This window comes from Lynx rufus, unplaced genomic scaffold (genome assembly GCF_022079265.1).
Source record: "Lynx rufus isolate CCGP_SWC_20201006 ecotype Redwood Valley unplaced genomic scaffold, mLynRuf1.p SCAF_17, whole genome shotgun sequence".
Lineage (NCBI taxonomy): Eukaryota > Metazoa > Chordata > Mammalia > Carnivora > Felidae > Lynx > Lynx rufus.
In genome coordinates this window covers 22,563,370-22,578,401 of record NW_025814831.1, presented here as the reverse complement: position 1 = coordinate 22,578,401, position 15,032 = coordinate 22,563,370, and the positions used below count along the sequence as shown (strand labels likewise).

The 15,032-nt window shown below is 39.9% G+C and overlaps 1 protein-coding gene across 1 annotated transcript in view; it reads right to left on the bottom strand.

Moving 5' to 3' along the window:
- SEL1L (SEL1L adaptor subunit of ERAD E3 ubiquitin ligase) overlaps positions 1–15,032 on the bottom strand; it is a 53,063-nt gene that overhangs the window by 33,234 nt on the left and 4,797 nt on the right. Inside the window, exons 2-3 of the mRNA XM_047080275.1 lie at positions 14,057–14,094; positions 12,794–13,028 (exon numbers count right to left, since the gene is read on the bottom strand). Of these exons, the coding sequence (XP_046936231.1) occupies positions 12,794–13,028; positions 14,057–14,094 (273 nt within the window). The remainder of the gene's footprint in view (positions 1–12,793; positions 13,029–14,056; positions 14,095–15,032) is intronic.

The following is a 15,032-nucleotide window of genomic DNA, read 5'->3' as shown; positions in this document are numbered from 1 at the left end:
ACTATTTTCAGTGAGTTATAAAAGGCAAAATAAGGGGTGCCTGGGTGGCTCAGTGGGTTGAGCATCTGACTTCGGCTCAGGTCATGATCTTATGGTCTGTGAGTTTGAGCCCCGCGTCGGGCTCTGTGCTGACAGCTCGGAGCCTGGAGCCTGCTTCCGATTCTGTGTCTCCCTCTCTCTCTGCCCCTCCCCTGCTCATGCTATGTCTCTCTCTGTCTCAAAAATAAAAACATTAAAAAAATTCAAAATAAATTTCAAATGGTTTACCGGCAGGTAAATGTCATTCACTATCCTGGTAATTACTACCAGGGACAAATACTTTGATCTGTCCATGTTTATAAGAAATGATCTTTAGTACAGCATATAAGCTGTGCTAAAGTGTCCTTTAGTAACAGCCCTATAGGGGTAACTTTAACTACAGAGTTTGAAAAAGGCACTCCTATGCACTGCTACTAGATTCAAATTTGCTTGAGAAAAATAGTATCTGTAAAACAGTAGTTTGTAAACTTGAATTTCAAATTAAATAATGTAATAGGTTAAAAGAATACTTAATTTTTGCTATGATAATAGAAATTTAAAAAAAATAGCTTGTCCTAAGAATTCTAATTTGTCAAAGCTTTTCTAAGGGGTGCAAATATATGAAAGAATTCTCTTTCATGTGATGAAACTATACGCCAGCAAAGAAACTGGAAAGAACCCAAAGGTTTTTGGCAACAAAGGGTTTTAACCCAAGGCTGATTCAGCACTAACTTAAGTAGAAAGAAACCCCAGGGTGCATGTACTTCACCAATTTAGTTAAAGTGAATCTCGGTCTAAATAATGTGTTTATTAGTAAGTAACTAGAAAGAAAATTTGTATCTCTCAGCTACATTCTCTAAGCCAAATCACAACAGGGAATTGCTACTACCTTTTAAACTGGTTGTAAAGTCTTCTAAAAGTTCCTGACCGGGACTTGCTAGTTCTAAGTCAACTATCTCAAGTAGATATTCTTACAATAGCATTGTTATTCAGTTAATTTTCTTTCCATGAAGATATTCTGCAAGAGTTTCAAAGCTATCATTTAAAAAACTGCCACAAAAACAGTACCAGCTTTAAAAACAATGGTAATCACTGCTCTGGTGCAATGAAGCAGACTGATTATGCAATTTAAGTTAATGATACCAGTAGTCAAACCTGACAAAATGAAAGGGGGAAAAATGTGTCCTTAAGTCAATTCTGCACCTTCCTGTGAAAAATCACATTTTTAGAGGATTCATATTTTGACTCTACAATGATGACACAGTACCACTATCTATTTAAACCCTGACAGTAAGATATTTATGATTTATGTTATATGAAAACTTATGATAATTAACAGACTGCTTTATATTTAAACTAGTAAGGATTTGCTCTTGCAAAGTCAGTAAAAATCATTAAAGATAGCTAGAAAAAGTTAAAAAAAAAAAAAAAAAAGACAATCCAAAACAACAACACTAAGCCTGAAATCATTCAGCGCTGGCCAGAGTCTGGGTATATGGGAACCTTCATACTGCTGGCAGGAGTATAAATTAGTACAAGCTTTTCACGAGGGACCTTTATAAATACCTATTAGCATTTAAACGGTCCATACCTTTGGATCCCATTTTTCCACTTCTAGGATGTTTACTTGTAAAAATGCTCCCAATAAGGATGCAAAGAGATATGTGTAAGAGAGTGTTTGTATATAAAGATATAAAACCAACAAGAACTCAAAGGTCTATCAATAGGAGATTGGTTAAATCAGCGACAGTGTGGCCATTACACGAAAACCTGGGCAGCAATACAGATGGAAGGTCACTGGGGAGGAGTGTAGATGGAGCAGAGGATCAAAGTCTGGGTGTCAGGGCAATCTTGTATTTGAAGGTCAGGCAGATTCCAGGGAACCAGCAGCTAAGTGAAGAAACTATCTTCAGAGTATGAAAAAATATGTGAGGGGTCAGTAAAATGAGGACCAAGAACTGACCAAGTATCCAGCAATGAGAATGTGTCTAGAGCACAGTGGATTGACAGTTCTTGAGGGGATTAGAGCATCCCTGGAGTCAGATGAGAGAATGGGAAGAGAGGAAGTGAATAAAGACAACTCTTCCAAAGAACAATGTTAGAAAGGGGAGTAGGGAAGGAGGGAGGTTGCTAGAAGGGGTTTTGGTTTTTAAAATATAAGCTATTACAGCATGTCTGAATGCTGATGGAAAGAACCCAAGAGAGAGGGAGCAATGGAAGTTCGGCTAGAATGATGCTATATGAACTGAATTAAATGTCCTGGGAATAGCAACACCCAATAGCTTTCCCTCATTTCTAATGGTAAAATCAAAATGAAACCCAAAAAAGTCAACTTCTTGATCCATAAAGATAAAAGCAAAGGATTTAGTTTTGCAAATTTCTCATCTTAGGAGCTTTTACACTGCCAGTAAAGACTGATACTGTATCTGTAAGTTTAGATAAGTGTTCTATTAATAAGAAAACTACTTAATCATGCTGCTTGTTTGAAGCTATCTTGCACTTCCAAGCATACAACAGTAAGTAGAATTTTAGTCAAATATATTTGTAGTAGAAAATAGTCGAAATGCAATCACTTAATCTTAAAAAGCTATCAACCATATAGTGTTGAACCATATAGTGTTCATCAATTTTAGTAAACACCAAGATAAAAACTCAACCAACCAACAAACTGAGGGTTGATGGGGCGTGGGAGGGAGGGGAGGGTGGGTGATGGGTATTGAGGAGGGCACCTGTTGGGATGAGCACTGGGTGTTGTATGGAAACCAATTTGACAATAAATATCATATTAAAAAAAAAACAACAAAAAATGCAACCAACCAACCAACCATCATCAAAAATCCCCAAATTACTAAAATCAAACCCAACTACAGATGATTCAAAGTAAACCCTACTTGAGATAGAGCAAATGGTATAGGCCAAATAAAGAGGTATTTACTGTGGAAATACGGTACAACAATCTCTTAGGGAAATTCCCAATGTTATATAATTTATTATAGAGATTGTTTTCACCCAGTGCTGAGAATTCTAACTACAGCTGAGAAATGACATGTTAATGAAGAAAGGGAGGGAGGAAGGAAGAGAAGCAGACTATGCAGGAAGGCCTTGCTTTAAGGATTAAAACAATTTTCAGAACAAGAATAAAAGGTAGTAATATGGAAAATGAAAAAACATTAAGATAAGAATTCACAAGAGAACTAATTTTAAAGGAGAAAGACAAACAAGCACTGGCCCATGTGCCCAGAAGAAAGTGACAGGCTTCATGACACTTAAGTGACAGGCACAATCAGAAACCATACAGAGTGAAACTTGCTCAGGAGAAGCAATTTAAGAGTGAGCTATTTAAGAGTGAGCTTCTCTGAATAATGGCTTTAAAGACAGTTCTTAGAGTTTGAACAGCACCCGGTGGAGTGCTTTTCCACAACGATGGTCTCCTAAAGGAGTTTTCTTGCACAACTAATTTCTTGCACACCCCAAAAAACAAAATAAAACAATGAAATCTTTTCATTAAAGTCACAACCTGCTGTAGGGAATGACCTATGTTTCCTAAGCCATATCTATCTTCTGTTACGTCTGATCACTAAATTGAGGTTTTATTTCCAGCCACCCCCATGTGAGTGACAATGAGGTAGAAATGCCATCCTATTACTCAATCAACTTGCTTATTTCAAAGCCCAACTTAAGCATGATTTACCAAGTTTAAACTCAGTTCCTTCTGTGCCATTTGAAATAAAGCAAGATACTCAACATTTGACTTAATTTTTTCTTTTTTAAGGCTATCCGGATAACGTGTTTATTGTTACAGAGACAATCACAGCGATAGGAAAGAATACAAAATTAAAGAAAAATCAGTCATCTTTAGCTACCACTGCAAATTCCCTTTTTTCTCCCCAGGTAAACAAACCACTGTTACTAGAAAAGTAGTTCACTTTTCTCTTTCACTTGCAAATATATAGGGGGAAAAAAGTCTTTTCTTTTACAAAAGGGACCTGTGATGGTTAACTGTGTCAGCTCACTGGGCCACAGTGCCCAGATATTTGGTTAAAAATTATTCTGGATGTTTCTATGAAGGTGTTTGTGGAGAGTAACATTTAAATCAGTGGACTCTGAGTAAAGCAGATTACCCTCCATAAGTGGGTGGGTCTCATTCAATTAGTTGAAGGCCTAACAGAATACTGACCTCCCTTGAGCAAGCAAGAGGGAATTCTGCCAGCAGGCAGCCTTTGGTTCCATTTCTCTGGAGAACCCTGATCAATACAAGGATCAAACTAAGTGAATTATTTGCAATGTGGCATTTTCACTTTACACTACTATTCTTGCAGGTGGCAGACTGCGGATTGGCTCACTCTTAACCCTTTCCTCACCTTCTGTAGAGCTAGGGATGGTCAAATGATTGTCTTGGTAGTTTTACTAGTGACTTCTAGGGGAGGTTCCTGCCCTTCTGATGCACGTATCACTTCTTCCTGAGAGCCAAGGAAGGTACAGCCTTCTGTAGCCTCCTGGGGTACAGCCACCATCAGTTGTGATCACATGGAACCAACATGAAGATGAAGCTAATTTACTAAGGAGATTGAATAGGAGAGAGAGGAGCTGGAGTCCTCAATGGCATGAGCCCTGAACAGCCTATGGAACCAAAAAACCCTCTGCTTTTGCCACTTTTTAACAGATTTTGTCATTTGCAATAAAAATGTTCTTTTTAAAAACTGCAAATATTCTATAATAGGAAACACCACAATGTGATCACTTCCCCTCTTGATGGCCATTTATTTATTTGTTTGCAAAAAACATTTACTGGGATAATGTGCAAAAAACAGTCACCACAGGGATGGCTGTTTTCCTCTGAAAGGTGGACCCCTGGCTAGAATCAGGGAACTTACATTTTGGGAGGGTTCCCACTACCCTAACTGATAAAAGTGACTCACTGGGCCTAAACTGTACAATGTGGTTTATGCTCAACATCTGTTTTCCTTCTGGGAACCTACAATTTTGGTACAGGCTAGGCTGAGAGTGATTACATGACTAATCTGCATTAAAAATTCCAAGCACTGGGTCTCTAACCACCTTCCCTGGAAGGTAATATTTCACCTGTGTTGCCACACATGCTCAGGGAATTAAGTACATTCTCTGAGGAGTCCCCTGGAAGACTGCTGGAAACTTACACCTTGTTTCATTTGGGTTTCGTCTCATGCTGATTTTGGTTTGTATCCCTTCTGCTATAATCACCCAAAGCAGTGAGTACAACTACTTGCTGACTCCTCCCAGCAAATCATGGAACCCGGGGAAGTCTTGGAGACCCCAAGTCAGCTGGCATCAGAAGTAGGATTCGCTATGATGACCCCGACCCACTGAAATACGGTGAAAGCACTGTTTGGGAAAGGAAGGACAGCGGACAGGCTGTGATGAATCTTTGGTGGCCAGGTGGCTACAGGGTCATCCGTGAGGTGCAGCAGCTGAGCTGCTCTCTGTTATGAGACATAAACATTACCTGTGGAATCTGAAAATGATAGATCCAACTCCAGGGGAGTGAGCTCACTGCTTCTGGACACAGTAGCTAAAGTGATGCCTTTGGCTTTTATGCTCTCCTCCAGATAGGAGAAAGGGCTCCCAAATTCCCAAAGGTGAACGGGCCAAAAATGTTAAAAGTTTACAGTGCTCTCTCCTTCCAGGTGGGGTGGAGGGGCAGGATGGGGGGGGGGGGTGAGGGGCAAGAGGGAATAAAACCAGGTCCTAGGGCCGGAGCAAAACTTCAGAGAAACCAGAAAGAAAAGGGAGGGAGGGAGCGCCCAAGCAGTTTTTGTTGTTGTTGTTGTTGTTGTTTTTCTCAGTCTAGCTGCTGCTGCAGTAGCCTCCCCTACTCCCCTTCCTCCCCTGTGTTCCAGCCTCCAGCCGGGATCTTCCCTGGCAGCTGTGATGTTAACATGTAAATGCCGTATTTCTTGGCAGTTCAAGTAAATTTGCAACAAGGTAAAAAAAAGAAAAGGAATTTCTTTGGTAGCTTTGTATTTCGTGGCTATCACAGCTGGATGCATGATATAAATCGACATATAATGTTTAATACGTATAATTCCATACATGCCTGAGGAATCATCTTGATCAGGAGAAGCTGCAAAAAAGAAATGTGTTAGTGGGACACAACTTCCTTGCTTTTTGCCACCAGTGGGCGGGTTGGAATTTAAACTCCTTTGAGTATTGGAAACGGAACAAGTCTCTGTAATTGCTGGGTTTTGCTATGGAAGATTCGGATGTTTGCTTAGTGAAGCCCCTATAAACAGGGAGACAGTAAGAAAGAGGTGATCTACAGATACACACTTTTAAAGTTCTAAAGAACGGGTTTTAGCTGGCTATTGAGGGCTTGTGAAAGCAGAGGTCAGACCTTAGAGCCTGAAATGTGTGCCTGTGGGGATGGGGGTGGGGGAAAGAGGGGAGAGGGAGAGAGGGAAAGGGAGGGAACTCAAAGGGTGACAACACAAAAGGTGTAGCAAAGTCACTTTGCATGTCACTTAGAATTTCTGGCCCTGCAGCATCTTGCCTTTGCTGCTGGAAAAAAAAAAGCCTTTGGTTTTTAAAAAATCCTGAATTCACAGATCCTGGTTGCCTGGACTTGATTCTAAGCTCAAACCTGATGCTATCTGGGACAGGCTTCCAGCTCCAGTGTGAGCTGGACTGAACTGAAAACAGGAATAGGCTCAATAAACAGCTCGGATTCTGTGACCTCTGTACCTTAGGCCACCTTTCTGTGGGTCCCCACATTGTGAGGAAATCGTGAATGCTTGGGTCACATACAAATGCTCACAGGAAAGGAATTGTTCTTCGATGGGACTACCTGAAATCAAGCTGCGGACTGGCTGCATATTTAACTTGTGACTATTGCCCCAAGCTGTAATTTGTGAGAGGGTACATCACAGGAACTATGACCCTCTATTCACTCCTTACAGGTTGAGTGGACTCCGGGCATGTCTTAATTGTGTCTGGCTCTCCTGATAAGCTGCCATCTCCAACAAGGACTGATTACGTGACCGCTTCCCTCACCTCTCCTGTGCACACACCTTAGTGCAATCTGATTATTCACTGCAGCTGTCCTCAGAGAAGGGTTGATCTTTTCTAGGCTGCTTACTGGTTATGTGATCAGGGCAAAAGGGGTGGGAAATTATGTAAATCTCTAAAACTTTTGAAAATTATGAAATTTTTTGAAAATTCAAGATTTTGTCCTGACCGATTTTTGAACATGGTGATTTTCTGGCTCAGCTCTATAAAAATGCTCTTCTGAGAAGATGTTCTGCCCCTCTTACACAGAACCCCTCCAAGTGAAAGGTATGGATGAGACTAGGGGATGACTAAGAAAATACAAAATTATGATTGCTGAATGGAAACAGTGATTTTGTAACAACCAAGGAAAATCAACTGAAACTCCTGCACTTGGAGAGGCATGAGTGAGGGGAGAAGGCAAGATGATGTTTGTTTTTTGAAACTATTCCTGGAAGCTTCTTCCCCCTCCTTGCACCATTCCAAGCTGTTTAGAGTGCTTTGCATTCAGAGTGCTGAGCCTGTGCTCCTATCTGACAGGGATGACCATGAGGTAGCAGGAGGCAGCCGGGCCCTTGCACCTGCCATGCAGAAAACTTCCAGCTGTTGTCCCCACTCATGAGGTGGATGCACTGGTCTCACGGACAACAAAACCGTTTGGAGCTGACTGGTAGTCCCTCTGAAACTAAAGACTGAGCTAAGTGACTTGGACTGGAAACCCCAGGACAAGATGCCCATGGTAGGAGGCCACATCATAGTGCCTAACATATGCCCTGCTTGGGGTGCCCCAATGATGGTAAACTCTTTGTTTGCAGGGTTACTACATGTGCCCTCTGGGACTATATTTCTGTATGTGCACCCTGACTATCACGACACTGCCTCAGCTTCAACTTACTGGCCAGTTGTGCTGGGCCTGAAACGATGCTTAAGGCCAGGTAAAAAGGGTTAATACAGATATTTAAGGGGGAAGCCACCTGGCTAAGGCAGGCCTTTATGATTAATGGGATTTGTTGACTGGAGGGCATAATTGAAACCAATACTGCAGACTGTTCTCACTCTGTTGTCTGGGTCTCACTGAGAGTAACTTTGCTGTAAAGCCAAGACAGCTAATGACCAAGGGGGTAGACTATGCAGAGAAGAGTTCACATAACAGGTTTTAACTTCTGTCCTTGAAAAGACCTGCTTATAAGGTTAGCCCTTGGCTGGTGTCTGGGAACTTAAGATTTTGGAAGGGTTCCCGCTACCCTGTTAGGAGTGACTCATCCCAACTGTACAAACAATATGGTTTATGGTGAACACCTGCTTTCCTTCCACGAGTCTGCAGTTTTGGTATGTGCTAGGTACAGAGTGCCCACATGACCACCCTCCTAAAACAACTCTAGGTATAGGTCTCTAATGAGTGTCCTTGGTAGACAGCATGTCACCCATATTGTCACAACTTGTTGCTGGAGAAATTAAACACATTTTGTGTGACTCCCCAGGGAGAGGACCATAGAAAGCTTGCATCCAGTTTTTCCCCAGGCTTCACCTATGCATATTTCTCTTTATTGTGTTCTGTGTTCTTTTGCTGGGATAAACCATAGCTATAAATATGACTACATGCTCAGTCCTATGAGTCTCATGGAAAATCATCGAGCCTGGAGGTGTGGTCCTGGGGATCCCAGAGACAGTTGGAACTAAGTGTAAAATATTCAACAAGAAGGCAAGTGTGGCTGGAATCATGTGAGTGAAGGGAAGTGGCAGAAGATAAAGTCAGAGAGATAGTAGGGGCTTGATCGTGGAAGGCCTTATTTGGACTTTATTCTGAATGTGATAGGAAGCCACTGGAGGCTCTGAACAGGAAGGAAAACTGGTCTGGTTGCTGTTAGAGAACTGACATAAGGGGGAAAGCAGGGACATGAGGCAGGAAGTTCTTACAGACATGAGACTCTTCAACTATCCTTGGGTGGTTCAGATCCACTTCAGAAAGGAGAAACTTAAGTTCTTCTTTAAGGATGAGTAGAAATAGGATAAATTTGGGCAAGGGGGTGAGGAGGGTAGTCCAAGCAGCAGGAAGAACTTGTACAAAGACCTAGAGGCATAAACTGCACGGTGTATCTGAAGAATGGTAATGGGTTTGATATCACTGAAAGAGGGGCTGGGGCAGAGCCACAGAGATGAAGTCACAGAAGCCAGCAGGCATGCTGCATGTGGAAGATTTTGGGAATCATGCCCAGGGGCTTATGCGTCATCTCACGGGCAAACGGGAAGATACTGCAGGGTTGTAAACAGGGGAGTTATGGATCAAATTTGGGTTTTAGGAAGATCAATATGGCAGAGATGTGGATGAGAGAACAACAAAGGAAGCAAGTCTAAAACTAAATATCATAGTACCCAGTTCTAATGTAGGTGGGACTGCACACAAAACCATGCATATATAATTTATGTTATACATGAACAGAGAGGTGACATGATCAAATCATGTTAGAAACATGCTGACAAAAGACTTCCGGCAAGCACACTAAAGGTATTTACTACCAGGCGGGTCCTTCCTACCTATGGAATGCTTTAGCAGTATGCATGTGGTATGTCTACACTGCTCACTGTACATAAACCTGGGATGTATATATTTATGAGGAATGACTTCCTAGAAAATATCACACAAGCTATGCAGTTATCACAGAATAAACTGGAGATGTTTCATAATGGAAATAGCCCCATTCATGGACGTAACATTCCATATGCATCACTCAGAGGCTTCGTACGTTAAAATCCAGGCCAGGGTGCATCCTAGTTGAGGCAAGCAGTAGCTGGCAGCAGCCCTGGCAGTCACAGACTTCTCGACACTTTACCTGTGTCTTGTGATAAATGTATCTTTGAACATATTAGTCAGGTTTGGTGCTGGGTAAGATCTCTCATTTGTTGGAGTCCAATATACCAATCTGACCCATTGGGTTTTCTCACAATATTTAATTTGAAAAGGAAGAATCAGGATGAATGATATATTTCCTAAACATACCCACCAAAAAAGGGCTACCAGTACTGACAACTAAGTTGCAGTGCATGTCCCTGCTGCCTAGATTGTAGTGTCTAAATACAATTTCCACTAACAGGAATCTGGTTTGTGTGTGTGTGGGGGGGGAGGGGCGAGATGGCTGATTCATTTCTGGGTTAGGAAATGTAAAAGATAATTTAAGACATCCTACCCTGCCTGAAAAGAAAAAATGTTTAAAAGTTACCTACAATTAGTCAAAAGAACAAAGGAATGAACTTAAAGGAACTGTAAACAGGCACAACTGGGGTCACGTGAACAATGAAGAAGGGTGACTGCAATAGCGTGAAGCACCAACATGTGAAACCCACAAATCTGTAATGATGCTCAGAAGCAAAGCAAAAGCAAAGCAAACAAAAACAAACAAAAAAATGTACTCATTGGCCTCCTTTGGAGGTTACTAGGGCACCAAGTTATTATCTGAAAATACTTCAAGGGAAAAACTCGAGCATTTATCCTGCTTATAAGGACTATGTTTCAGGGTAACCAAATAGTTGATGAGGGAAAGTTTTTCTTCATTAAAGAATCCCAGATAACAAATGCAGGTAGAATTGTATGTTAGAAAGCCATCACTTTGCAATTCTTAGTGAAATCCAGACAACAAACAAAATGGTTGCCAAAACCTCTAGGTGAAATGTCTGTGAGGAATTTTCGCATGGCTGGATCAGGCTGACACCACCCAGCTTCACTGATTCATCACCAGAAGTGGGACAATCAGATACTATATGCAATGCAATGTAAAAGGAAGTACACAATATGCTATGAGATATTCTCAATAAAAAACCAGAGCTGAATCTACCCAAGCCTGTAGAGCTAACTCCCAGTTTACAGACTAGACAACAGACAGTGGAACACGTTAAATTATATTACAAGGATATGACCAACTAGATCCAGAATGTGGGAAACTGTATAGCACAAAGGACATTATTTCTCTAACAAATAAAATGAAATAAAAAACAAGGGAGAGAGAATTGTTATAGATTAAGAGAAACCTATGATCTTAGTTTGGATACTCATTCAAACAAATCACTTCTAAGAAGATATTTGAAACAGCTGGGAAAACGGAGAGGCTGGGGATTGAGTGATTAAGGAATAACAGCTAATTTTGTGGGTGTTCTAATACTATTGTGGTTTTGTTGGAAAAAAAAAAGTCATACTTTGAGAGATACATACATAGGTGAAATAACATGTGGAATTTGCTGTAAATACTCTAGGAAAGAAAAGAGTTAATGTGTGTGGGGTGGCAGAGACGCAACAAGAATGGGATTGTAGAGGGCCACTGACTCTGGGAGATGGGTACAGGGGCCCATTACATCCTCTACTTTTGTGCATGTTTCAAAGTCTCCCTTATAAAACATAAAAAAGAATGAATTAAGCTATAGTATTTGGCAAAAACTTAAAAATGGTAATACACACTGGCTGAGGTGCAGGAAAAGGAGCAGTTTCAAAGGAAGTAAACAATTACTTTTCCTAAGAACAATTTAACAGTATGTATCGAATGTCTTTTAAAATTTTATATTTAGTCCAGCATATTTAAAAAACTAATTCTCTGAAAATTTTCATAGATGTGCACAAGGATACATCTAAAATGGTCACCCAACAAAAAGCATTGTAAACAACCTATTTCCAACTTATGACATGTCAATTTTTTTTTTTTAAGTTTTACTTATTTAAGTAAATACCCAGCGCGGGGCTCAAATTCAGGATCCCAAGATCAAGAGTAGTGTGCGCTTCTGACTGAGCCAGCCAGGCACCGCTACATGTAAAATTTTTTATAGTCATTAACCATCACATTGTAAAAGAATACTAAATGATAAAGGAAATTGTTCAAGATGAACTGTTAAGGCACAAAATATGGGCTATAAAATAGAATATACATTTTGTCCCATTTTAGTCTTCTGAAAACTATGCATTTAGAAAAGATCCTGAGTTTTCTCCATAATGTTAACAGCTGTTATGTCTAGTTGATGGAATTAAGATGCTTTTAATTTTTTTACACAGTTTTTCTATTTGCAAGTATGGGTATTTATAATAAAGAAATTGTATTTTTGAAAGGTCAAATCTGGATCAATTTCTAAAAGTAGCTAGTAATGGAAATAATAAGTGGGTATGGTAGTGATACCTGAAATAATAAACTAAATGACAGGAGGCTGATGGGACAGGGCAGAGTGGATTCATTAACAATTAATTTTAGAAGGATAGGTATTTAGCACACTCTATTGTGAGAAAGAGCAAGTTGTAAATTTAAAAACAGAGGGTGTCAAGAAGGTTAAAGCTAGAAAAGAATTAAAGTGTATGTGAGCTTCAGTTAGAGGAATAAACACCTACATCAATTTCCTACGGTGACAGGGAAGGTTATTGTAGCAAAAATCTTAACACAATTCTGAAAATAACCAGAGCAGCATATTAGACAATCTCTCTTGAGTTTCTATTTTGTGTACTACGCGGACAGATAATTATATACTGGAGTGCAAAAAGAAATGTTAGGATATTACTGTAATACAAACGCAATTCTGATCATCAAATTCAGCTTATGTAACGGGTCAAATCCATTAAATGATTAACTTTGACATATAAAAATCTAGAAAATCCTGTACTACCACACTTCATATATTATATATGGTTCAAAATTAGAAACCAGACATTTGCATCTTTCTACACTGGTTTAAATTTTAGTTGTCTCCTTCCTAAATCAGGCAAAAGCAAAGAAAATGCCCAGACTACCTTGTTTCCGTACTTTCGATGGTTCTTCGTAGTCCTGGTTTTCTGGATTTGGAGATTCTAGAAAGCTGATTTCTTCTGTGACACTTTCCGCTTCTTGACTCCTGAGGCTGTCTTCCTCTTCTTGAATAGGTGATTCTAATTCTGATTCTTCTGAATCAAGAAAGATCTGACCAGCGACTACTCTGCCTGCTGTGCTGTGGTCCTTTACCGACGACTCATCTGATGGCAAAGGGGTCTGAGAATGTAAAGTATTTTTAGTTTCCAACCTAATTTGACCACTACTTTTATTAATCCAGATACATCTCCTTCAGCTGTGAAGGAGCTGGTCGTCTCTCTAAACTGTGAATACATACCACTGTGGTATGTATTCATCACATGCCTTCATCACTTGCCTAACCTGACTCTTCCAATTTCAACTTAAATGTTACTTCCCCCAGGAAGCCTTCCTTAATTCCTGAGGTCTGGATTAGGGTCTTTCCCTATAAGTTCCCAACATCTCTTATACTTCCCCTTATGCTAGCCCTGTACTACAACTTTCTGATTCTTATCTGTGTTTCCTCAAATCTAGAGATCAGAGATCATAACTGAATGGTTTCCTTGGATAAATAATCAGCCTTATTCACTCAACCAATTTAGCTCAACAGATGTATAAAAATTGATATATAAGTGGAAACAAATGGCAGAGGTTAAGCCTTCAAAATTAAAAAAAACTTAAAAAAAACAGAAATAAAATCAATCTCTCATTAGGCAGGAAAAGTGTTACTGCCTTGGGGCGCCTGGGTGGCTCAGTCGATTAAGCGTTCGACTTCGGCTCTGGTCATGATCTCGCAGTCCGTGAGTTTGAGCCCCGCGTCGGGCTCTGTGCTGACAGCTCAGAGCCTGGAGCCTGTTTCAGATTCTGTGTCTCCCTCTCTCTCTGACCTTCCCCTGTTCATGCTCTGTCTCTCTCTGTCTCAAAAATAAATAAACGTTAAAAAAAAATGTTACTGCCTTCAGGCTCTTACACAGCACATTTAAGTTAAAATTAAACCTAATAACCAACACTGTGAATGAAAACACAGTATTTATTATTCTCCTTCCTACAGGTCAGTGATTCTTACCGTCCCCCCCTCCAGAAGAACTAGTACATTGAATATCAGCTATGTTTTTCTTAACCCAATTCTATGCTCAAAAGATGCAGATTTCATATCCTTTTTAAGATACATGAATTCATACTTTTAAATTGGGCATTAAATACTGGTCAATGCGAATTTTAGTACACACCTTGGAATCTAAGGATTCATCTTGACTGCCTTCCTCATCTGTAAAGAAATTTTAAGACAATTTTAGTCATCCTTCTTGCTGGAAAATTGCAGGTATTATTAAAGCACTTAATAAGTACAACAAATAATAATCAGACACTTGATAAATACACCTAGAATTACCTAAAAATTGCTTGTGCTCAGCAACTGCTCAGAAAATACTAGGTGAAAGCAAAACAAGGGGCTGGCTGGAGTGGTCCTTCTTCTCTCCCTGGGCACAACGGCAGCTCCATCTGTTATACAGGCAGGAAGACCAGCTACCTCTACCACCACCAAAACCAGACACTTCTGCACATAACCATCCAATTCTTCTGTACATATTAAGTCTACTACTAAGAACGTGTTACTAAATTTATAAAAATCAATCTCTGATTTTGTGGTTCAGGATACCACCTATTATTTTCCTCTGATCAGAATCTGGAATTACATAGCTTATCTTAGTACTGATTAGCATCTTACTGTTCACTGAGACTACTAAAAATGGACACTAAGAATTATTATTATGTGACAGTAGAATTGCCAGACTAAGATATTTAGGATTTGTGTTCTACTCTATTCAGGATATAACCAGATACAAATAAAAAGTAGCATCAAACCATCATGTTTCTTATTAAGAAATTAAGATCTCTTATTAAATAAACAACGAATCCAGACCCTGGTTACACCTTTCTTCCAAACTCCTATCTGCTGCTTTGGCTTTGTCCAATTATGTTAACCTTCCTTCTATTACTCCTTTTGTGCTTTCCTATAACTTCTATTCTGGCAACTTGTCATTCTTTATTCTGATCTTATACAAACACATTCAACAACCCAGTGTCCATATGCATGTGTTTGATCTTTGTATTCCTGGCCAGTTTAAAAACAACTGCCACATGATCTCTAAGTTGCCTTCTTAGTCTTAAAATTACCTGATTTTATCCAGGAGTGAGCTTCAGTAT